Genomic DNA, 23,974 nt, shown 5'->3' on the forward strand with positions numbered 1-23,974 from the left:
TGGGAAAGAACAAAACCTATGCCACAGTCCTCATAAGGGCTATTATTTAGTCTGGCAGCCTGTGTCAATGGCCTTGTGCAGCTACCCATGTGGCTCCTGTGGGTGTGTGTGTGTGTGCAGCTCAGCAGGGGCTGTGGGGTGGGAGCAGGGGTTCTGGGCCCCTGTTTCTGTCTCCTATCCTCCCCTTTTGCACTAGGTGGGGCACACTTCTGGAAGCCAGGATGTCTGGGTTCCAGATTCTTCCCTCCTCAACCTCCCCCAGACATAAATCACAAGTGATTTCATTAAATGCACCTCCTGCTGGGGATGTTGGCTCATAATTCCTCTCTGATTAACCCCCACTACCCCGGCAAGTTTATAGGCCAAGCGAGGGAGGGGGCAAGGGGGAGGGAAAAAGGAGGGATGGGGGGAATCCCAGGCGGGTGATGGATGCCTCTGTCAGCCCAGCTCGTATTTATTAATAGTCTTAATACGGGAAGCAATAAAGGAAGAGAGGGATTCTATTAATTAAATCATTGTTATAATTAACTTTCATTAAAGGAGGATCAATAAAGAGGAGTTGAGATGGAGAGAGGAGAGATCCATTATCTCTAATTTCCTTGGAAGGGATTCAGGGAATGAGATGGGGTTGCTAGGAGACGGCAACAGGAGGGAAGAAGGAAGGATGGAAAGATGTCATCCAGGTGGGGCTGGAAGGGGGGTGGATTGGTGGGGGGTTCAGGTGGGTGGAGAGAGGGATTGGTACAGGTTGCCCACCCAGGGGCCCTGAAGGCAGAGGAGGGTGACTGATAAGGGAGCTACTGGGCTGGGGAACAAGCGGGCTGTAGGCATGGCTTGTGCTGGGCATTGCTGAGAGTCTTGGTGAGCACGCAGCTCCTTAATAAATGCTTTACGACGCAGTGTATGTGTCTAGCCTGTGAAGCTGGTTAGAGTGGATGAATGTGTTTTTGTGACTGTGGAGTCAGTGTGTGCATACGGGTACGTGAGGATGGCAACAGAGAGAGGGGGGCGGCAGGGATGGAAGGAAAATCAAATAGACTTCGGAGGGATGGAGTTGAGGGCATTTTTTTTTACCTAAGTGGCTCCCCAAAGATGTGAACTCCTGACACGGGTAATGCCCATCTTTGGCCCACGGTACAGTGATGGCTGCTATGGAGGTTGAAGGTCTGTGGAAACTTCCCCTGCCTTCTGAGACATGCACCTGGGCCCAGCAGCTTGGGTTCCACCTTGCCCACCCCAGGACTGAAATCCTGAAGTCCTGTCTCACGTGGACCCATACGTTGCTCCCTCGCCCACCGCAGTCTTCTCCAAGCCAGCCGCCCCACCACAACCCGAGACAAAGATCCCTCCCTCCTCCTCTGCCCACCAAGAGGCATAGCGAGGAGACGCTGCTGGGCACCCTCCCCAAGAAGGCAGGGGGTAGTCCCCTCCGTCCCAACTCCCCTCCACTATGGTCTATGAGCCAGCTGTCTGGACCTGCGTTGCTCTAGTCACACCTCATGGTAAGAACACATTTTATTAGAATCGTTATACATATCATATAAATATATTTGTCCAAACTACAGATCGGGGGAGGGATAATGAGGGAAAGCTCTTATTGCTGGGGGGAGGGGGAACCTGGAGAGGGAGGAGGGCTGAGAAACGGGGACACCTGGGACCCTGTGTTCTCCCCATCCCTCACAGAAGGCACAAATGCATTATTTCTTTCCATGTGAGGACACTGGGGGGTGGTGGCAGGGTGGAGCAGGAGGTAAGAGTACAGAAAACCTCAAAAATACAAAAGAAACATCCAAATTTCATATCTAATGGTGTGGAAAAGGCTGGGGTGGGGGTGCAGAAAGCAATGGGGGGGAGGGAATGGGGAACAGAAAGAACCACTGAAGCTCAGAAATGAAAGAGACCTGAAGAGGCCGTGATGTCCATGCTGCTGCCTCCATGCAGGCCCCAGAGAAAACTCAGATAAACCAACAAAGACCCCCAATAAGAGAGGGTGGGGTGCCCCGGGGAATTGGCTTTGGGGCATCAGAGAGTGTGTGTGAGTGTGTGTGTATGAGTGTGTGTGTGTGTGGCTGGTGTCCGTGACAGAAGCAACCTACCCCTGGGGAAGTTCTCCTCCATCCTGGTTCATCCAAAACCGCTTTTAGAGGGTAAGGTCAGCCACTGCTTCCAAAAATGACCCCTGCTTGGACAAAAGAACCAGGCAGGAGAGGATGCCGGTGAGAGCTTGGGATGAAAATGGCTCAAAGGCAGGGGCGGTTCTTAGGGAACAGAATATCATGGAGCCCAGTGTGTTGGAAGAGAGGCCTGAGACCTAAGTGTGTGTCTGTGCATGAGTGTGTGTGTCTGTGCATGAGTGTGTGTGTGTGTGTGTGTGTGTGTGTGTGTGTGTGTGTGTGTGAGAGTGCATCTGTGCATGTACTGAGAAGTGAGATCACTCAAAGGTAAAGGGGTCCTGGGTGCTGAAAAAGAAGTGTCCATCCATGTGGTCCTCCAGGGCATCCTTATCACTCTCAGCCGGAAAGCGCTCCTTACAAATAGGGCACTCCTTCCACGGGGGGGTGGCAGGGCCCCCGGTGCTGGCCTCTGACAAGGGACCCACTGCAAAGCCACTGAAGGAGACAGAGGGGAAGGAGAGGGTCAGTGTGCTCCGATGCCTTCTTGCCTTGTGGACCTCAGGGACAGGGACCCATGCACCTGGCCTTCCAGATTACCCTGTTCCTGGCAGCTCTCTCCTAGTCTCACCCCCAGCATCGTTCTCCCCACACTACTGAAGCCTTAGTTTCCCAGCTCTCCAGGCCCTCTCTTCTTTAGTCCCCGCTGGTCGCCGCAGTGGTGCACAGCCCATCCCCCACCCCTGCGCTCCTCCCTCCATCTCTGTCTGCTGCCTAATGAGGCTGAAAATGAGTCTGACATCGTCCTTCATCTTCCTGCTCCAGCCGAGAAGGATGACAGCATCGCCCCCTCCCTGCCCTGAGCCCATCTCACATCGAGGCAAAGCTGGGGGCTAGATGATAAAATCTCTCTTCCCCCTGCCTTCCCCTCTTGACCTGCAAAAGAAAAGGGAAGGCAGAAGGGGCGATCTGATACCTGAATCCCCCACCCCTGCAGCTGCATTGCCCAAAGGGTCTCCCAGGAAAGTCAGGGGAGAAGGACAACATCTCAGGGGTGGTCAGATGCTGGATCCCAGTCTTCTCTCTGTTCCCATCCCTGGGGGCACTGGTCACCTCCCTTCCTCCCCAGATAGAGCCTAGGTACCTACCTGGTGGTTGGGGAAGGGGGAGGGGCAGGAGAGAGGGGATGCAGGGCTATTTGGGCTCCACGGAAGATGGTGCTAGAACGACACAGAAGCCAGTTAAAGGCAGGGCCTCTGAGTGCACGTGTGCATTGATAAGATGGGGGGAGGAATTACCTGATGGCACCTGGGACTTGGGGTGGTGGGTGGTTTTCTGTGTCAACCACTCCTATGTCTCTTCTTCTTGGCTGGGGCCAAGAAGAGGGAGCTTGGGGGAAGGGCATGGGGACTGTTCACCCGGATGCCCTTTCCACTGGCATGCTCCCACCTTCCTCGTGTTCTCCCCCTTTTGCACTCACCTGGCCACGTCATAGAAGGCATTGCCCAGCTCAGGAAGCAGCAGGTGGGCCTCCTCACCTCCACTCTGAACAGCTGCCATGAGGACTGACTTCTCATCCTCGGCCTCCTGGGTACCAAAGAGATAGGGATGGGTTTGGGGGTAGCGTCCCAAGATAGGGGAGCAGCATGCTGGGGGAGGTAAGAGCAGTCCAGGCCCAGATGGTAGACTGTGGGCTGTAGTAAGAGTGAGGCAGGACAGGAGTTTTGATGGGGGCTAGTGGGTAAGAAGAGGAGGAGTATGGGGGGCAGGGGCTGGCAGCATTGGGGTCGGACTGGATTTTGGGGCAGTGGCCCTGAAGAAAGGCTGGGCCTGCCTCCTCTCTCCCAAGGGGAAAGCAGAGCCCTGTACGGCTAAGATTAACACTTCCTTTTCCGGACACTGGGCCATTGGGTGTGGCCGTACCTGCCCCTTCCTCCCTAACCTTGCTCTGTCTCCCACCACCGCCCCCGTCCACACACAGCTCACCGAGTCAGAGCTACTCTCTTCAGCTGGCCCTGAGAGGTGGGGAGCGATGGGAGCCGGCTGGCTGATGACGACCAGGGGAGAAGACTCTCGTGGCCCAGCAGGAGAAGAGCCTGTGTCTCCACGCTCACACAGGCCATAGGGAGGGACCCTCATGTCTTCTGGGGACTCGTCCTCTGAGTCTGTCAGAGCCGCTGGGCAGCCTGCCGGTGAGGGAGAGGACAGAGAGGGATGAATTGTTAGAGGCTTGGCTCAGCTATCTCCCTTTGGATGAGGGATATGGTTAAACTAGAAAGGGGCCAGGGTCTGGGAAGAAAAAAGGCAAAACACAGAGGGCAGAGGCAGCTCCCAGAGGGGTCACATGCAGCTTTCCCCAAGCCGGGGAAACAGGCGGGGGAAGAGGTGTCACAAGACTGGGGGTGTACAGACTCGGGCCCACAGCCGCCTCCTCGTCCTCTGTGACAGCATCCTCGTTCCACTTCTCGTCTGCCACCTTCTCCAGGCGGGCCTCCAGCTTTCTCATGTACTCTAGCAGTTCCTGGAGTTGGGAGCAAAGAGGTGAGAGAGGCTGGGAAGACGCCAACCCCGCTGGCTGCAGAGCCTTCCTTGACCCAAGAGGAACTCTGAGCTCTTCGGGACTGGATGCCTTCCCCAAAGTGGGCTGTGGTGGGGGAGGAGTGGGGTGGGGAGGCAGCTCAAAGGAGAGCCTCACTCCCACCCCCACCCCCAGGAGCCCTCCTTCACCTCTTACATCCCTCCCTCGCTCCCACAGTCCTCCCCTGTTCTGCCAAGTCAACCAGTGAGAGGAGCCACCGTCCCATTTTTAGCCTCCGGGCCCTCTTAGAGTTAGCAGTTCTTAAGCCAAGAGATGACAAGAAGACATGAGGTTCCCCCCTGAATCCTCAGCTCTGGCATCCAAAGGGCCTGAGTCCTAGGTTCTCACCTGCTTCTCCTCCTGTAACTGTTCCTTCTCTTTCTGGAGCACGCGCAGGGCTGACCGCAGCTCTGTGAGCTCCCGCTTGCTCTCTGACAACTGCACCTGAGGGAATGTGGAGCCTAGAATGTACCTCCAAGAACCTAGGCTCTGCGACCTGGAACCACCAACCTAGAATCATGCTCCTCTGTGCCCCTGTCCCTCTCTTGCCCTGACACACACAGGGGAAGCCCCAACACTCTTCTTCGATGAGTCCCTTGTCTTGACCACAGGAGACAGTCGCCTGGGTCCCAGTCTCTGCCTCTCCAGTGTGGGCCTGGGTGATTGCCTTTGGCTGGGATACAGAGGCCCTGGTCACAGCCGGGGCATTCTAGAATTCCCTTACGTCATTGCTATGAGGCCCAGAGTATTTGCCATGAGAAGAGAAAGGGACATTGCACATTTCAACCCAATGAGACCTGGGATGTGTGCAAGTAAGATGCCATTCAACATGTAAGTGAGCACCCAGCACTTCTGAGCTGACACCCAGGACAGAGAGAAGGGCCACTGATGTCTCAGGAGGTGACAGGACCAGGACTCATGGGTGGCTGGGCGTCTCACCAGGCTAGAATCCTTTTCCCGGGCTAGTTCAGTCTTGAACACTTGATTCTGGGTCTTCTCGTCCTGAACTGCCTTTTCCAGTCGAAGTATCTCTGCACTTAGCTTCAGGATCTTATCTTTCTCTGCCTGGGATGCGGCCGAAAAGGAACGTGGGAGGGGAAAGGTGAAGGAAAAGGGACGCCACTGGCATCAGCCCCATCCCTCGCTGTGTCCTTTCCTTTATTTCAATGGGTATTTTGGGAACAATTTCCCCTTCTTGGCTTCCTCATTCCTGATACTTCTCAATGAAGGAAGGGACATGCCAGCAAGGTGCCTTGCTGATCAGAAATGGGCATCACGACAGGGCCCGGTGCCTAGGGCAGTAAACGTTTCTTAATCAAGGTGGTAACCGAGGAAGGTGCTACGAAGATCAGGACTGGAACACCCTACTTACGGATGGGTCATACTTGGACAGTGAATTGTACCTCCCTCAGAGCCCCTCCCCACTCCTGAGTCCTCTAAGCTTCTCATCCCTGTCTCCCTTCCCAGGGAATCTGACTCCATGGAGGTGGGGGCAGTGGCTGTGAGCCTGCCAGTTCCCCCCCATCCCTCTACCTCCATACTCTGCAGCAGCCCTGCCCGCTCCTTGCTCCATTGGCTTTTTTCCTCCTTCAGGTGCAGGCTGAGCTCAGCCAGCCTGCCATTGACTCCAGCCACTTCCAGGCGGCTGCGGTGTAGCTCCGCCATGGTGCGGTCCCTGGCTCCCGCTGTGCTGGCCAACTCCTCCCCAAGAAGGGCGGCTTTCTGCTGGCTTGAGGCTGCGAGCTCCTGGGCTCCTCGAAGCTGCTCCTTTAGGGGCTCCAGCTCAGCCTCAGGAGAAAGAAGGAGATGGAGATTAGGGCTCCCACTGAGTCATTCTCGAACCAGGAAGGTAACTAGGGTCCCTTTGACCCCGCACCGCAACAAGGCTCACGATTTATATTGTTCAATCTTTAGCCATGTCTTTTCCCTAGCTAGCCCTTGGTACTTCCTCTACTTCCCACTGCCTAGGGGTTCACTCACCACGCGCTGCTGGGCCTGGCCTAGGGTGTCCTTCATCTGGGCCACCTTGTCCTTCAGTCGCTGGGCCTGGGCACTCTGCTCCTCCTGCCGGCCCTTTGCTTCCTGCAGCTCCAGATTTAAGCGGCGGTTCTCCTGTTGTGCCATTTGGAGCTCAGCCTGATGGAAGGTGGAAAATAGGTAAGGAAAGGGGTATATGTATTTGGGGTGGCTGGCAGGGGCTGAACCACTGTGATGAGAGAGATCAAGGTTCCGCTTCCCAGATTTAACACAAACTCAAGCATTCAGCTCTCGTCAGCCCTTCTTGGGGTCTCAGCTCAAAGCGACTCAGGCCTGAACATCCAGTCTCCAGCTCCCATAATGAGGTACCGGCATCACAGCCTTGATGGGGTCTTACACGAATCTAGGTATCCCATGTACCATTTCTGCTTCTCCGCTCTTCCTTTCATTATTATTAATTTTTTAAAGAAGGTTTTATTGATTTTTTAGGTAACCTCTACGCCTAACATGGGGCTTGAACTCACAACCCCAAGATCAAGAGTAGCTTACTCCACCAACTGAGCCAGTCAGGCTCCCCTCTGCTCTTCCTTTTAGATCAAAACTCAGTCTGGATGTCCATGAGGCCCTCAAACTCAGCATATTCTATTTCCCAGTCCACTTCTTTCCACTCTTATTTCTGCCCATGCTACTGACTACTTCCTAAGTCACTCAGGCTGGATCCCTTGGTGCTGGGCTTGGCTCTGTTCTTTCCTTAGTGACCCCAAGAAAAGCCTTTTGCTTCTCCATCTTCTGTCTTGTTCACAGCCATTTTCTCTTTTCTACTATCACAGCAACCATGTTGACTCAGGATCTGGTCATTTCTGACTTGGATTATTGAATAATCTCATAACTAGTTCATCTCCCAGGAAGAAATCACATTAATCTTCTGTTAAGTCCCGCCTAAGTACATGTCACCCCCTTGAAAATCATGGATGCCTCTCATTTGCTTACAGAAGGAAGATTAACTCCAGATCTTCTCCAGTCTGACCTGGGCCTCATCTCAAACCCTCCACCCACACTTTCAAGTGCCCCGAGTGTTCTGGACTCTCAGCCTTTGCACGCGTCTTTCTCAGTTCCCAGAATGGCCTCCCTCTTATCTCTGTCTACTCAAATCCTACCTACTCTTTACTGCTGAACAAATGGCTTTCAAATACCCTTCCACGGAAGCCTAGGGTTTGGAGGAAGCTGCTGAGAGATTCTGCGAATATGTGATGTGAGCTCCTTCTAAATAATTCAAAAAATATGTGAGAAAAACAACATACAAGCTCACAAGTTAACACAACGGGGATCATCAATCCACTGACATGTGCTTCTGAGTTAATTCACTTTTTTTTCAGGTTAATTAATTTTTTTGTACAAACCTCAGAATAAAGTTCCTATTGGATTTTCTTTTTGTTTGAAAAGCAAACTGAGATGGCATGGTGGACAGTTTAAAAATTGCCGTCATTTGCACTTACTTATTTGGAGACTCAAGGTGTTCTTAGTATTGTACAACCAAAACTCAATACGGAAATATATTAGCTGCTGATGCTGACAGAATAGTTATCTGTAACCTCTGATTTCAAGGTTTGGCATCCATCAGAATTACCTGATTACTTTTGTTACCTTATAAGTTAACATTGTACATTTGAATTTTTAAAATTGGGGTGCATGGGTGGCTCAGTGGGTTGAGCATCTGACTTTGGCTCAGGTCATGAGCTCACGGCTTGTGAGTTTCAGCCTACATCAGGCTCTGTGCTGACAGCTCAGAGCCAGTATCCTGCTTTGGATTCTGTCTCCCTCTCTCTCTGCCCCTCCCCCACTCGTGCTCTGTCTCTCCCTCTCTCAAAAATAAATAAACATTGGGGCGCCTGGGTGGCTCGGTTGGTTAGGCATCCGACTTCGGCTCAGGTCATGATCTCACGGTCTGTGAGTTCGAGCCCCGCATCGGGCTCTGTGCTGACAGCTCAGAGCCTGGAGCCTGTTTCAGATTCTGTGTCTCCCTCTCTCTGACCCTCCCCTGTTCATGCTCTGTCTCTCTCTGTCTCAAAAATAAATAAACGTAAACAAAAAAAATTAAAAAAATAAACATTAAAGAAAATAAATACTTGAATTTATAAAAATAAATTTATAGTAATAAACTATTGGTTTTATCTATTCAATGAGGTTCCACCTAAGATGTAAAACTTTATTGTGGGGTGGAAAGGAGAGCTAAAAAAGCTGGAAAATACTAGGCTACTTTATGCCCCTCTTTTTTTTTTTTTTTTTTCAGTACACTCTATGCCCAATGTGGGGCTTGAACTCACACCCTGAGATCAAGAGTCACACGCTCTACTGACTGAGCCAGCCAGGCATCCCTGCCCCCTTCTAATGACCCTAATAAGACGTGCTTTTGTCCACTTCTGTGGAGCATCTTAACACTTTATTATTCTTCCCTGGTGATGCTGAATATATTCCACTTTGACTAATCCTGACTTGGGTATACATTTTGTTTCCTAGGAGAGCGTGTGTACAATGTCCTCTTTACATTTTTTATTGGCTTTGGTGCCCGGCACTCAAAAGGGCCTCAACGCAGTGGAAGAACAATTGAGAAAGCAAACAGACTCTGAGCCCCTACCTCGCTCTGCTCCTTGTCGGCCTGTGCTTCTTTCAGTTGACCAAGAAGCTTCTCCTGTTCCCGAGTCAGGGCCTTCACGGTGTCTCTCACCCTGTACGTGGGGACATGGAACATCAGATAACCCGGCTGGTCACCACAGAAGATACGAAGGACGTGGGCTTTTGTCTTTAGCACTTTTTCTGGTGCCCCTCTGGGCCCACACCTCCTATTGTCTCTGGGATGCCCAAATCCCCAGACCAAGGTGATCTCGCTGGAAGCCCTGAGTATCCAAGATTCCTGGTTCTAGAGCACAATCTAGAAATAAACAGTTTGTTCTCTTTATGTGTCATTTTAAGGAATGTTCTGCTGATGCCTTCCTAGTTGTTTGCATTCAATCAAGAGACCAGAATCCAGTCTTTTTTTAGACAAGGGACAGCCACGATCAATTATAAACTTTGGATCTAGATCAGAAGTTGGAAGACTTTTTCTGTAAAGGGCCTGATAATAAATACTTCAGGCTTTGCAGGCCATGAGGATTCTGTGGTAACTATTCATTTCTGCCACTGTAGTGTGAAAGCACCACAGACGTGTAAATGAATAAGCGCGGCTGTTCCAATAAAACTTTATTTATGAACACTGACATTTGCATTTCAGATAATTTTCACATCACAAAATATTTTTCTTCTTTCGTTTAACCGTTAATTCATCATTAAAACCATTTAAACTCACAGACTGTACAAAAACAGGTGGCCAGGCTAGATCTGGCACATGGGCCATAGGTTTACTGACCCCTGGGCTAGACAGTCCCTAATCTTTTCCAGATGCTCTGTCTGATCCCTGCTTTTCTATTCCATGATTTAGAACCTAGACATTTACTATCTCCGTAGGGCAAGACTAACATATCCTACACTGGAGAAGCCTCAGGGAGTAACTCACTTTTTTACTCTGGACCTTGGCTAGAATGCCTCTTTCCTTTAAGGAGTTTAAAAATATACATAAAATCTACTGGTGCCGAATGAAAGAGACTTAATTACATGATTTGATGAAAGAAAGAACTAGAGTGTTTCTCCTGGCGAAAATGTGACGGACAGACACGGGAAGTGGTCAGTGTTTGTGCCATTTGGTAAAAACGACAGTTGTCTGGTAGAGGAAAGAAATTCATCCTGTGCAACCCCAGAGGTCTAAACCAGCACTAATGGAGGCAAGTTACAGAAGGCAGGTGTTTAGTTCAATACAAGAGATACAAAAGTGACAGCTGTCTGATATTGAAAGAGGCTGCCTTCTGAGGTAGTGACCTTCTCAATTACCTGACAGTCCTCTGAGGGCTAAGATTCTATGACTTATACCTTTTTTTTCAGAGGAGAGATCCCGTAACATTCCTGGATCACCGGTTCAGACATTTCCTAACAGTGAGAACGGAGTCTCATCTTCTTTGCTGTGATAAAATCTGAAATCCATCCTCTCTTATCTTGTCTTGACTGTTCTATCCACTCTTTTCTTCCAAATCCTCCACTCCTAGCTCCTGCTTAGCCTTTGCTGCAGCATAAATAGTAACTATGATTACTTCTGAAGGTGAGGAATACAGAATAGGCTTAGGAAAGATGGAGGAGAGCTAGGCAGGAAAGAAAAGCCGGGGAAGTGGAATACCCTGAGTCTGAAAGGGGAAAGAACCACACCAGACAGAGTGCAGGTTTGCCTGTCTGAAGCAGGAGGCCGGAGTCTGGGGGTGACAGGAAATGAAGGGAAGTGATGGGGGTAGAGGGGACGCCCTCACCTGTCCAGCTCCACCTCCTTTGTCAGCACTTTCTCACTGATGGCCTGGATGTCATCTTCTAGCTCCAGGATGCGTGCCACATGGTCTCCCTGTTGCCGGCTCAGGATGTCCCTCTCTTCTGTGAGCTCCCCGTGGGACCGGGAAAGCCCCTGGAATCGAGGTTCCCCCCAGAAGAATGAAGTTGAGACTCACCTCTCAAAGCACAGAACAAGGGCTTGGGAGGAGCACACGGGAGTTAGCCTGTTCTCACCTTCCTACCCTGTCACCTTCCTTGAAAAAGAAACTGCCAGAGAGCATTCCCTTACTGGCGAATATGGTCACATCCCCCCGTCCCCCAGCACTGCTGTGTGCAAAGAACTGAGTGTCGTTACATTTGGGGATGTGTCTCCTGTCATGTCAAGTTTAATCCTACTTGTTACCCCTTAAAGCTATGTTTTTGATACCGGAACCATCTTAAAAGCCCACTGACATCTTGCCTTTCCCATCTTCGCTGGGTTCAGACTTTGGACCCTGGGTGAGCAGCCAGGCCCCGTGCCCCACCTGGCCCAACTCCCACCTTGTACTGCTCCATCAGCTCCGCATGCTCCTGCCTGGCTGTTGCCAGAGCCGTCTCGAGCTCCTGTACTTGACTCCTCAGCTCCGTCACCTGTCCCTCCAGCTGCAGCTTCAGCTGCATCAGGTCATTTCTCTCTTGCTGGCTCTCATCCAGCTGGTTCTACAGGGAGCAGGATGAGGAGGGGGGTGTGCTCGTGAAAGTCCCGTCCCCATCACGCTGCAGGTGCATTCGGGGCCGGGAGGTTACATCGGTACAAGCTATAAAGAGCTGAGTAAGGGGAGGCTTGTGTGTTACTGAATCCTGCCACCACCAGTCAGACGCACCAGCTCTCGACGCTCTTGGAAGAAGTCTTTCTCGATCCACATAAACAAAAGGAATGGCTCCCTCCCTGAATTTTACCTTCTCTATTCTGGAACCCGACAGAGGTAGGTTTAAGTCTCCAATATAATTTTTGCTAGCTCTGTTATTTTTTTTTTTTTAAATATTTACTTATTTTTGAGAGAGACAGAATGCGAGTGGGAGAGGGGCAGAGAGAGGGAGACACAGAATCTGAAGCAGATACCAGGCTCTGAGCTGTCAGCACAGAGCCTGACGCAGGACTCAAACCCACGACCTGTGAGAGCATAACCTGAGCCAAAGTCAGGTGCTCAACCAACTGAGCCACCCAGGTGCCCTGCTAGCTATGTCACTTTGAATGAGTTACATAACTTCTCTGAGTCTCTGTCCTCATTTGGAAAGTGATCTCTTAGCCTAGATTTTTGAAAGGTAATTATAATGAGAATAACAAATGTAAAAACAGAACATGGAAAATATCCAGATGGCCAACAGACACAGGAAAAGGTGCTCAACATCACTCATCATCAGGGAAATGCAAATCAAAACCACAATGAGATACCACCTCACACCTGTCAGAGTGGCTAATATCAAAAACACAAGGAACAACAAGTGTTGGCGAGGATGTGGAGAAAAAGGAGTCGTTGTGCACCAATGGTGGGAATGCAAACTGGTGCAGCCACTGTGGAAAATGGTGTGGAGATTCCTCACAAAGTTAAAAATAGAACTACCCTACGGTCCAGTAATCGCACTACTGGGTATTTACCCCAAAATACGAAAACACTAGGGGCGCTCGGGTGGCTCAGTCAGTTAAGCATCCGACTTCAGCTCAGGTCATGATCTCCCAGTCTGTGGGTTTGGGCCCCGTGTCGGGCTCTGTGCTGACAGCTCAGAGCCTGTAGCATGTTTCAGATTCTGCGTCTCCCTCTCTCTCTGCCCCTCCCTGCCTCGTGCTCTCTCTCTCTCAAAAATAAACAGCAAAAAAAATTTTTTTAAATATATGAAACACTAATTCAAAGGGATACATGCACCCCAATGTTTATAGCAGCATTATCTACAATAGCCAAATTATGGAAGCAGCCCAAGGCTCCATCGACTGAAGAACAAAAAAAGAAGATGTGATACATATATACACAATGAAATATTACTCGGCCATGAAAAGGAATGAAATCTTGCCATTTGTAACAACATGGATGAAGCTAGAGAGTGTAATGCTAAGTGAAATCAGTCAGAGAAAGACCAATACCCTATGATTTCACTTAAATGTGGAATTTAAGAAACAAAACAAATGAGCAAAGGAAAAAAAGGGATATAAACCAAGAAACAGACTCTCTACTATAGAGAATAAACTGATGGTTACCAGAGGGGAGGTAGGTAAGGGGATGGGTGAAATGGGCGATAAAGATTAAAGAATACACTTATCATGAGTACTGATTAATATATATGGAACTGGAGAATCACTCTATTGTACATCTGAAACTACCAAAACACTGTATGTTAACTACATTAGAATCAAAATAAAAACTTAATATAAAAAAAAACCCAGAACACAGGGTAGGAGCTCACACATCTCTGACTTATGTAAGATATAGACATCTTCCTATTCTTGTGCTGATCCTGTGTGTTTAGAGGGTTCTAGAAGGCAAGAGTTTATCTAAATCACAGATCAGGTACCCATTCTCACCCTCTGAGCACTTCCTCAAGTCTGTCCTCTTGTCTAGGGAGTGTACTTCCTCCCCAGTTTCCCTATCCCTGATCTTCCTTCAGGAAGTCCTTGCCAACATCTGCCGCCACTCTCTAACTCTTCTCTATTTGGTCCCATAGAAAAATACAAGCCACATATATAGTTTTTTAAACTTCCTAGTAAATACTCAAAAAAGTAACAAGAAACAGGTGAAATTTGTTTTAATGGTATTTTATCCAACTCAGCGTATCCAAAGTATTATCATTTCAACATGTGACCAATATAAAAAACCACTGAGATCTTTTACTTTTTTTTTAACACTAAGTCTTCAAAATCCTTTGTGTATGTTCCCCATACAGTACATCTCAATTTGGACCAGTCACATTTCAACTGTTCAAGAGCTTTCTGTATTGGACCGTGCAGGTGTGGGGCCCTACCACCTGCTCTCACTGCTCACCTGTCCTGGAAGTGGGTCTCATACTCCCCTTCCTCTGAACATTCCTTCCCTGGAGTGGCCTCCCTCTACCCTTTGGATCATCCTCTAGGGCCTAGGACAGGATGTAGCACTTGGGAGAAGGAATGTTTGAAAAGTACTTATGAAATCTTGAGTGATATGTGCCTGTGGGTAGCTTGCTTTCCTGCCCTACATGTTTGTGTCTATGTTAGATCAAGACTTTCTTAATGGCAAGACTGTGTAAGTCCTGGTGAGGTACTCAGTTGAGGCCACAGCCCAGGGGAAGGTAAAGTGAGAAGCAGTCCCTTGCCATGCAGCCCTCTCCCTCCCCTGCCCCTCCCACTCCGCTGCCCGGGAGCAGCTCTGTTGCTCTGTCTCACCTGCAGCACAGTGGCCTTGGGGACGACCAGCAGGATGTCAGAGCCGCCATCGGCCTCCTCTAGGGTCACCAGTTCATCCATGGGCCTTGGCTCTCGGAACTGGAAAGGGGGGCTCTGCCCACATACCCGGCCCTGGCGGTTCACATACCGGAACTGGTAGAGCTGGGCTCCAGGTTTGGGCAGGTAGCTGGCTGTGGGAAGAGGAATGGACCCAGGACCCTAATATGATCCCAGGCCCTCAAGTGCCTGGCAGTCTTCCTTTTCCTTGACATCTTTTTTTTAAAATTATATATATATATATATATATATATAGACAGAGTGAGCACCAGATGGGGAGAGAGGGAGCAGGCTCCACACCCAGCACAGAATCCTATGTGGGGCTTGATCCCACGACCCCCGGGATCATGACCTGATCTGAAATCAAGAGTCGGATGCTCATTGACTGAGCCATCCAGCCGCCCCCACCTTGATGTGTCTTATCACCCACTGTCCTTGGTTCCAGTCCCTTGTTCCCTGTTCCACATACTGTTTTCTTTCCTCTTTACCTCCGATGGGCTATTTATGTTCCCTGAGATACTCTTCTTCCTCCTTTCTGCCTAGGCCTGTCCTTCCTCTCTTTCCCAAGCCTACCTTCCCTAATAATAATAATAATAATAATAATAATAATGTTAGTTATCACTTACTGAGTGGCCACCCTGAACCAGGCACTATGCTAACCCTTTACCTGTATCACTTTAAACCTTCATATTGTGCCTATAAGCCATGCATCCCCTTTTACTGTTAATATAACAGAGACAGGGAAATTAAGTAATTTGTCCAAGGTCTGATAGCTTGTATTAGAGTTGAGATTTGAGCCTAGGTCTTTCAGAATCTAATGACTACCTTCTTCTCAATTTATGACACTACCTTTCCCTCCTTCCTACCCCTAGTTCCCTGAGAGGACTTCCTCTTTTTTGGCGGTAAGTGGCAGGATTACTGGCCCTTGACAGGTCCTTCTATCTCTAAGTCCCTGATTCTGTAATAATCCCACAATTCTATGTCTGCTGAGCCCTATTGGATATAGTTCTTATTTTATTTATTTGTACTTATTTTTTCTTGTTGTCTGTGCCTAACTTTGGTTTCTGAGCCCACTATCTTCCTCCAAACCTCTATCCCCTAGGTTCCTTCCTCCCAGACCTTCCATGTTCCCTCGTACCTTGGAACTGGACACTGGCGTGGACAGGGGAACCATCGGTTGCACTTTCAGGCACCGAAGACCACACAAAAGTGTGGTAATCCCGAACACAGGCAGCCTCCACCTGTGAAGGCCCATGGTGGGAGACAGGTATGGTGATGGAACTGTGAGCTAGGGATGGCAGAAAGGGCTGAGGGACTGAATGGGGGCTAGGATGCTGTTACAGTGACAAGGATGATGACAGACCGGGAAAGTGGAGGGATCCTTTGTGGCAGGAGAGGGCAGGGCTAAGATGGGGAGGAGATGAGCCTTGGCTTACACAGATGGCTTCTGTCACCTGTGACATCTCTGCCCTTCTTCTCTATCAACATGTGGTTGAGAACCCAAGGACTAAGTCATTCCCCTGATTCCAACCAACCCATGGCTCACAAATCTGAGCCAAAAGGGGTTTTGGGGATACCTTGAAGATGCCAATCCAGTCGCTGGCGCTGGGCACGGCGCCTGGGGGAAGGGTATAGTGACATTCCACCTTGGTGTTGGGGATGTAGGTCCGGGCTACATTCAGAAAGTTGACTCCACCCCGGGAAGGTGCCCGGCTTAGTGATGATTCTTCCATCTTGCCCTCAAGGTATCTGCCCTCCTATGAAATAAAGGGTTAATATCCTAAAACCTCTCCCATGCATCTCTTCTTCTCCCCAACTCCATCCCCACCCACTCACAGCTCCTGCCACTATACCCAGAGATGGAGGTATATTTCGTTCCTAGCCCCTAAGGGCTACAGGACCCTCTAGAGGTATCACTTTTAGTCTCCAGGACACAGGTCTGACCTTCTGAGTCAGTCCCCATTCTGTCTCACATCGTACCCTCTCTGAGTCACAGACTCTTCCTAGAGTTAAGATCTCTCTCATTTCTGCTCCCCTTTCACAGTCCCATTGACCAAGTCTCAGTATCCCAGGCTCTACCCACTCGGTTCCTCCTTTCCCACCTCTTAACATACTTGAACATTCCAAATTCTTCAGCCTCCACCTCCCCATCCCATCCCGCTTATCTTTTTGGCTCTTGAATTCAAAATCCAACTGACGTGTGGGACCCCCTCATTCCGAGCAGGTCTCCTTGCCCACTCCAGCTGTACCCAGGAGTAGCTTATGACACCTGAACACTCTCTGAAAGTAATGACTGAGTCTTCAAAGCAGGAATATGGCTGGAGGCGGGGACCAACAGCCCGATCCTCAGGCCCCCGAGGTCCCAGTTCTCTCCCCTCTCCAAGTTGTCTACCCTCATGAATTAAAAAACAAAACAAAACAAAACAAAACAAAAAAACACTTCTGCTCTCATTCAAAGACAAATGGAAAGAGAGGATATAAGGAAAGACAGGTTTTGCCTCTCAACTTCAGGAAGTCAAGAATTCTGGAGGCGGCTGCTTCAAGGGTGGGGTGAAACATTCAGCAGGAACGTGGTGGTGTGGGGAGACGGAATGTGGGAGCCTGGAGCCAGGAAAAGTCCCACCCCTGGATAGGGGATAGATTGGAAGGTAGGAAGTAAGGGGCCCTAAGAAGGGGAAATATATATATGATGTTGAAAGAAGGGAGGATTAATTCAAAAATAACCTAACGTTCTTTTCTTCAGGTCTCGCCAGGAACAGAACTAGAAACCTACTGGTTTGACTATGTTAACCCAGCTGTAGTGTTTTCTCTCTGCCCCCTTTGGCCTCAATTCCAAGTGCCTGGATGTGTAGTTGGAGGCATGCTATAAGATGGGATTGACAGGGAGGGGTGTTCCAAGTTAGGGTGGGGAGAGTTAATTAGGAAACACGGGGATGGAGTGAGGAACAACAACAATAATCAACACAACTCCTCAGCCCAGGGCTGTGAGATGGCTCTCGTCATCGCTCCTCTCCATCCCACTAATCTTCATCCTGTGTCAACCACAGAGGATGGTGTCCAATCAGCCATGGCCAATAGTCATGGGCACACCCCCAAACATCACAAACCCACGCGAGGCTGAAGTCTGGAGCTAGCAACTTTAAAAACAACAGGAATTCAGTAGAGAAGGAAAGGTGGGCCAGCTCTACAAAAAGAAGCAACTTCTCCTTCCAAAATACGGATTGAACTGGGGACAAGAGGTTTCTTTGGGATTTCATCGCTGAAAAATCCCTCGTTAAAATTCGTCCATGTTTTCTCCAAATACAATTCTTCCGGCTTTTAAAATGGGGGATGCATCATCCCCCACAGATCTAAGCCTGTGGAATCCCAAATACTCCCCACAAATAAAATCCTTAACAGCTGGAAACATTCACCAGACCTGAAACAAAGCTCTGGGCACCTAAAGTGTATGTGTGTAGCTAGATTCAAGCGTTCGCGCGGGTGGGGGGACTCCCACCCCTCAACTCTGTAGGCCTCTAAGAGTGCCTTAACATTCTGCCACTTGTAAGGCTTCCCTCCCGGGACTCGGCGTAGTAAAAGGCCTTTGGATTGGGGCGGGAGGGTAAGGAGAAAGAGAAGGTTTGTGAGGCTCAAGTCTTGCGTGGGAGAGAATGAGTAAATAATTCAGTGTCTCCCAACTACCTTAGGAGTAACAAGCTTTATAGAGAAGAACTGAGGGGAAGGGGAGAACAGTGAGGGGGCGCACCCCTGATCAGAGCCCCCTCGAGACCAAGAACTCTCAAAACAGAAGGGGTGGCTTTTCCAGTACGGAAAGTGTTAAAACCCAAACGCTCCTGCATCCCCCTTCCACAGTTCCCTTAGATTATCCTTTCACAGACTGGAAATTGGGGGTGACCCCCGCATTACATCGCCCCCAAATTAGGCCAAGTTTCTTACCCCACACACGGATCAGCTGTTCCCTCACCTTCCACCAACAACAAAAACAGCACTCCGACTCCTGGAGGGGGAGGGAGAAAAGTGGACGTGAGGACTTCTGGGGTTTGTGGTTTCTCTGCCCTCTTTTGTCGGCGAGCCGGCTTGGATATGGAACTACACATCCCAGGAAGCTGTGCAAGAGGAGGGCGGAGCAGAGGGCGGTCGCGGGGGCGGCCTCACCACGGCATCCTGGGAGGCGTAGTTCCCACTTCCATGACTGCAAACGAGGGTGTGGCCACCAAAGGACTTCACGGCCCATGATTCCTTAGGAGGGGCCCGGCTGTATTGGTGGTGACTGCTGGTCTGTAACGTGCGTTGTGGGTTAGGGGGTGGGGAGGAGTTGGGGCTCTAACGTCTCCTGTTTTATGCTTCACAGGGTACGACGCGTTGCGTTGCACCCTCATGTTTGCTTTTCACGACGGGCTGTGGGATAGATAGTATGGTTATCCACACTTTACGGATGAAGAAACCAAAGCCCAGAATGTTTAAGGAACCGGTCTAAAGTATCAAAGCTATGCGATGGTAGAATTCCAGGGCTCCAAGACTCCAAGTGAAGTGCTCTTGCCGCTGCATCACGGGCTGCCTACTATTTAGGGACAGGGAGCTACTGGCTGAGGTGGCAGTTTCTTCTTTGCTTTAACCTCGGGGACAGCCCCTGTAAAACCTGTGTACTGTGCACCGCTATTTCCCCCCTCATCCCCCCCCCCCCCCACTTGAGGATTTCAGGGCCAGGGGGCCTGTCAATACTCACACACCTGGACTGGGCTCTCCCTAGAGTGGTCTGTGGGTCTAGGAAGAAGATCCATTGGCTGAGGTGGTGGTAATGGGGAGGTGAAGGAAGGATGAAGTTGAAAGGGGAGGCTGACATAATTCAGGACTGGTCAGAACTCACAAACAAGCCACTTAGAGGGGGCCGGTTTGCCCAAGCCTTTTAATGAATTAATATAACAATACATGTTATTGCTTCTGTTTTTATTTAGGAGAGGTGAAAGAGTAACACTCCTCCCACAACCTAAGTCGAATTAAAGACTTGGGCATCCTTCTGCCTCCCCCTTCCCGCACCGTCCAGGAGCCTCCAGGTAGTCTGAGGCATTCAAAATGATCTCTCTCCGGGTCTCGGTGTTCAGGGATTACAGTCTAAGGATTGATTTGCTCTTCCAGAGTGCCTGCTTTAATACTCTGCTCACTAAGTTACGGAGCCTCTGCCTTTTCCAAGTTTTTTGGTAGTATTTTGCTTTTATGGCTGAATAGGGTGTCTGGTGGCTGCCCTTGGGTGCCTTTCATCTGAAGATCTCCAAGCACTTAACAATAAGTCACTGGGCTTCACAAACATTAAGGTGACATGTCTGTGTCATTAGTCAGGATTTATGAGTTAGGGAATAGCTGCTGGCTGAGGAGCTGGCTCAAGGTCCTGGGGTGGGTTAAGAGTGGGGTGATCCAGGTCTCCAGTGTTCTTGGTTTTTGTCTTCCACCAAGAATAAAGGCTTGGAAAAAAAAACCCTCAGTCTCAGTGGAGCTAAAAAAATAACATTTTCCACTTTTTTTTTTTTGGTGCTTACAATGTGTTTTTGCCAAGAATTTTTCTATTTAATATAACAGGCTTATATAGAAAACCCTAGTATTATTCTCATTTTATATATGATAAGGATTGAGGCACAATTAAAATGACTTACCTGACATAATCTACCTAGTAAGTGGCGGAATCAGGATTCAAACACAAGCGGAGTATACTAGGCTCCCACCCCAGAAACTGCTGGTATGTGATACTAACTCCCATTGTTCTAAGGCACAGTGCTATTAATTAATCAAGGGAGCATTTATGTGCAAGACACAGGGGATGTGAAACAGTTTCACTCAACAGATATGTGTTCGAGATACTATGCTAGGTATTCTTTTGTGGAAAGAATGAATATAAAATATAGATATTTGAAGGATGGATTGGATTTGGATAGCCTGGCAGGACAAGGTCTAAGAAGGCTAAGCTTATTCCAGCCTGAAGCAAAGATTCAGAAGTGGGTATTTGTAATGTTTACTGGAGCCCAGGAGGTCATATAAGAACAGCATATAAATTTCAGCTTTCTTTTTTTCCAGACTCAGATTATTGGCAATGACTGTCTGAAGTGTGTTGAGAAGGATTCTGAGGAAAGAGTGCTAGGATTGACTAGTAATGTCTATCATGTACCCTAGGTGGAAGATGGCAGTAATAATAGATTGACTTATTGTTTGAAATTATTTACTTTCTCCCCCCTTGCCCATTGCTATGTGACTTGAAGTACCTCCTGTAGAAGGAGTATACATGTCTCATTTCATCGACTTTGGACTTGATCATGTTTCATATTTTGGCAATGGGAGGTGAACAGAGATAACCGATGCCGTGTTTGTGCATGTGAGTTTCCACTTTCTTCTCTGCCACTAGCATGGGTATATTCCACGTGAGAATTATTCCTTTTGCCTGGGTCCTGAAATGAGAAGCCCCATGGAGCAGAGCTGTAGCCTGCCCACAGCCTGCATGAACATAAGTCAGAAATAAACCTTTGTTGCTGTGAGCTACTGAGAGTTTGGGTTTGGTTGTTAATGCAGCAAAGCTGACCAATAGTCATAACTATATAAAGGTATCAAGTTTGAAAGGTAAGTTTAAGTCAGAGTGTGGAGAATCTTGAATGCTAGGTGAGGCAGAGACAGACATGTATTTATCAGAATCTCTTTCTTTTTCTTGGACACACAGCTGGACCACATTTTTCAGTTTCCTTTTAAGTAATGAATGAATGTGTTCCATTTCCAGGCTTGGCCCATGAAGTCTCCCAAGGGAGATCCTTCATTTTGTTTCCTTTGTGGTTTGATGTATATGACCTTAAGCACAGTGACTTTGAAGGCCAAATGTTAAAGATGGTAGGGCCACATGGAAGGAAGATAGAAGGAACCTAATTCCCTGAATCACCACTTGGCAGCAAACTCCCTGCTCATCGGGAGCATGCGTTTGGACTTCAGTTGACCAATAAATCAATTTCTATTTGTTATAACACTAACATTTTGGGCTTTATGTTTTATAGTAGTTAATGTTTTCCTAACCAATACATCAGGTTAAGAGGTTTGAATTTGATTCCCATCAGGAATAGGAAGTTAGTCACAGAGGATTTTTTAAATGTTTATTTACTTTTGCGAGGGAGAGAGTGCGGGCAGGGGAGGGGTGGAGAGAGGGGGAGACACAGAATCCGAAGCAGGCTCCAGGCTCTGAGCTGTCAACACAGAACCTGACGTGGGGCTTCAACTCAAGAACCTTGAGATCATGACCTGAGCCATCATGACCTGAGCCAAAGTCTGATGCTTAATAGACTGAGCCACCCAGGCTCCCCAGATGATTTTTTTTTTAAATAAGGAAATTAATACTGTAAAGACCAGTGGAAGTGACAAGAGTTGAGGAATAGTTTCTTTTTTTACATTTTTTTTAAACCTTTATTTATTATTGAGAGACAGAGGGAGACAGAGCATGAGCATGGGAGGGGCAGAGAGAGGGGGAGACACAGAATCCGAAGCAGGTTCCAGGCTCCGAGCTGTCAACACAGAGTCCGATGTGGGGCTTGAACTCACAAACCATGAGATCATGACCTGAGCATAAGTCAGACACTTAACCGACTGAGCTACCGAGGCGCCCCATGAAGAATACTTTCCGAGTGAGGTTGTGAGGTCTTGGGACTGTTGGTGGTGTTAGAATATAAGTGAACTCCTGCCGGGGGCTGGGGGAAGATTGGCATGACTTTGACAGTCTCTCTAGAGGCTGTGGAAGGAGCTGCTGCAAAATGAATCCTATCTTCCGGAAGATTAAAGCCTCTTTTCTCTTTCGTAAAAGTCCTGACTCCAGTACTGCTTCATTTAGTCCAGCGCCTGATACATAATAAATGGTGAATGGAAGCTGGTCTTAGACTCTTGGACTCTTGGAAGGCTTTCAGGAGCTACCACGAGCTGAGTGCCTAAGGTGTGGAGAGGGCTCTTTCAACACACTGAACCATCAAAACAACCATGGAAGGTGCTAGCAAATTTGACAGATGAAGAAACTGAAGCTCTAAGAGTAACTTGCTCAAGGTGTCTTGGAACAGTCTTACTCTGATACCCATACCTTTTCCAATATAACAGAATGCTTTCTCAGAAAATCACAACAGCTAGTATTTACTGTGTGCCCGCCATGTGCCAGGAGCTCTGCTGGGTGCCTTACAAACATACAGAAGCAGCTGGTGTATCAGATATTGTAGGCTGTTACTAGTGTTTCCAAACTGCGGACTCTGTGGGAAGTGGGTGTCACAGTCGGCTCAGGCTGCCATCACAAAATATCATAGACTGGGTGGCACAAACGACAGGAATTTATTTCTCACATTTCTAGATGTTGGGAAGAAAGCCCCAAATCAAGGTGCTGGTTGATTGGGGTCCTGATGAGGACGCTCTTCTTGGCCTGTGGACACTTGTGTCCTGTCAAGGAGGACACAGAAAAAAACAACATCTCTGGTCTCTGCTTGTAAGGGCACCAATTTCATCACGATGGCCCCACCCTCAGACCTCATCTAACCCTCATTACCTCCCCAAAGCCCATCTCCAAATCCCATCACCTTGTGTTTTAGGGCTTCAACATATGAATTCTGGGTGGACAGAGTCAGTCCACAACAGTAAGGAAAACGTTTAAATAATTTCAGGGCAAAGTTTGATTCTTTTAGACTTTTCTTTAGGGCCTCTGCCTCATTTTCTTTTGTCTTCTTAGTTCTTTGGCTCCATTTTCCTCAGACTGGGTGGAAGGGTGGTTTAGGGTTCTCACTGATACTCAGGTCTCACAGCTCCTGCTTCACTCCACGGATCCACAGACCCACTCTAATCTCACAGTGTTCGGATTGCCTTGGTCCTTCCTCTGGTAGGGAGCAAGATATGTCTCTGAGTACTCCTCCCTCTGTTTATTCATCAGAGTTTTAAAAAATCTGTTTTTATTTTTATTATTTTTAATTCATTATTTACTATTTTTTAAAGTTTATTTACTTATTTTTGAATGAGAGGGAGCATGAGCAGGGGAAGGGCAGAGAGAGAGAATCCCAAGCAGGCTCTGCATGGTCAGCACAGAGCCCAATGTGGGCTCGATCTCGCGATTCGCAAGAGACCTGAGCCCACATCAAGAGTTGAGCCTTTAACTGACTGAGCCACCCAGGTGCCCCTTAATTTTTAAATTTTATTATCTTTATTTCTTTATTATTTATTTTTTAAGTATGCTCCACGCCCAATGTGGGGCTCGAACTCACCACCCTGAGATCAAGAGTCGCATGCTCTACTGACTGAGCCAGCCAGGCGCCTGTATTCAACAGATTTTTAAATAAGCATTATATGTCACCTGTTGGAATAATAGCCAATGACATTTGCAGCTCTCTGCTACCAAAGGCTTTTATTCTTGGACTCCTTTGATCCTCATGACCAATCCAATGAAGTGGTATTGTAATAATAGTAATACAT

The 23,974-nt window shown here is 48.6% G+C and overlaps 1 protein-coding gene and 1 long non-coding RNA gene across 4 annotated transcripts; one reads left to right on the top strand and one right to left on the bottom strand.

Moving 5' to 3' along the window:
• Window positions 1-1,497: 1,497 nt before the first annotated feature.
• Window positions 1,498-18,537, bottom strand: CALCOCO1 (calcium binding and coiled-coil domain 1). Of its 3 annotated transcripts, XM_042946703.1 has the most exons (17): window positions 18,455-18,537; window positions 16,096-16,275; window positions 15,657-15,759; window positions 14,462-14,652; window positions 11,611-11,769; window positions 11,055-11,203; window positions 9,302-9,392; window positions 6,670-6,825; window positions 6,223-6,477; window positions 5,629-5,754; window positions 5,038-5,133; window positions 4,524-4,632; window positions 4,098-4,297; window positions 3,592-3,698; window positions 3,260-3,331; window positions 2,986-3,047; window positions 2,522-2,609 (listed from the first exon to the last, which is right to left on the bottom strand). In XM_042946703.1, the coding sequence occupies exons 2-16, from the start codon at window positions 16,249-16,251 to the stop codon at window positions 3,005-3,007; spliced, it is 2,013 nt and encodes a 670-aa protein (XP_042802637.1). In that variant the 5' UTR covers window positions 16,252-16,275; window positions 18,455-18,537; the 3' UTR covers window positions 2,522-2,609; window positions 2,986-3,004. The 3 variants fall into 3 exon arrangements, with proteins under 3 accessions (XP_042802636.1, XP_042802637.1, XP_042802638.1); XM_042946704.1 differs by lacking the exon at window positions 3,260-3,331; XM_042946702.1 differs by lacking the exons at window positions 2,986-3,047; window positions 3,260-3,331 and having other exon boundaries at window positions 1,498-2,609.
• LOC122224626 lies at window positions 6,763-9,622 on the top strand. The gene is made up of 2 exons (XR_006204870.1): window positions 6,763-6,846; window positions 9,184-9,622. It is a non-coding gene; the product is annotated as an uncharacterized LOC122224626 (long non-coding RNA).
• Window positions 18,538-23,974: the final 5,437 nt, after the last annotated feature.

This window comes from Panthera leo, chromosome B4, assembly GCF_018350215.1.
Source record: "Panthera leo isolate Ple1 chromosome B4, P.leo_Ple1_pat1.1, whole genome shotgun sequence".
NCBI classification, from domain to species: Eukaryota; Metazoa; Chordata; class Mammalia; order Carnivora; family Felidae; genus Panthera; species Panthera leo.

Bases quoted from the DNA above. Each gene is read 5' to 3' on its own strand.
- CALCOCO1 (XM_042946702.1), bottom strand. From the start codon at position 16,251: ATGGAAGAATCATCACTAAGCCGGGCACCTTCCCGGGGTGGAGTCAAC. The intron at 11,204-11,610 runs GTGGGAGTTGGG...CCTCGATTCCAG, and splicing joins AGCTGATGGAGCAGTACAAG to GGGCTTTCCCGGTCCCACGG. The intron at 3,699-4,097 runs GTGAGCTGTGTG...TTTGGTACCCAG, and splicing joins AAGAGAGTAGCTCTGACTCG to GAGGCCGAGGATGAGAAGTC.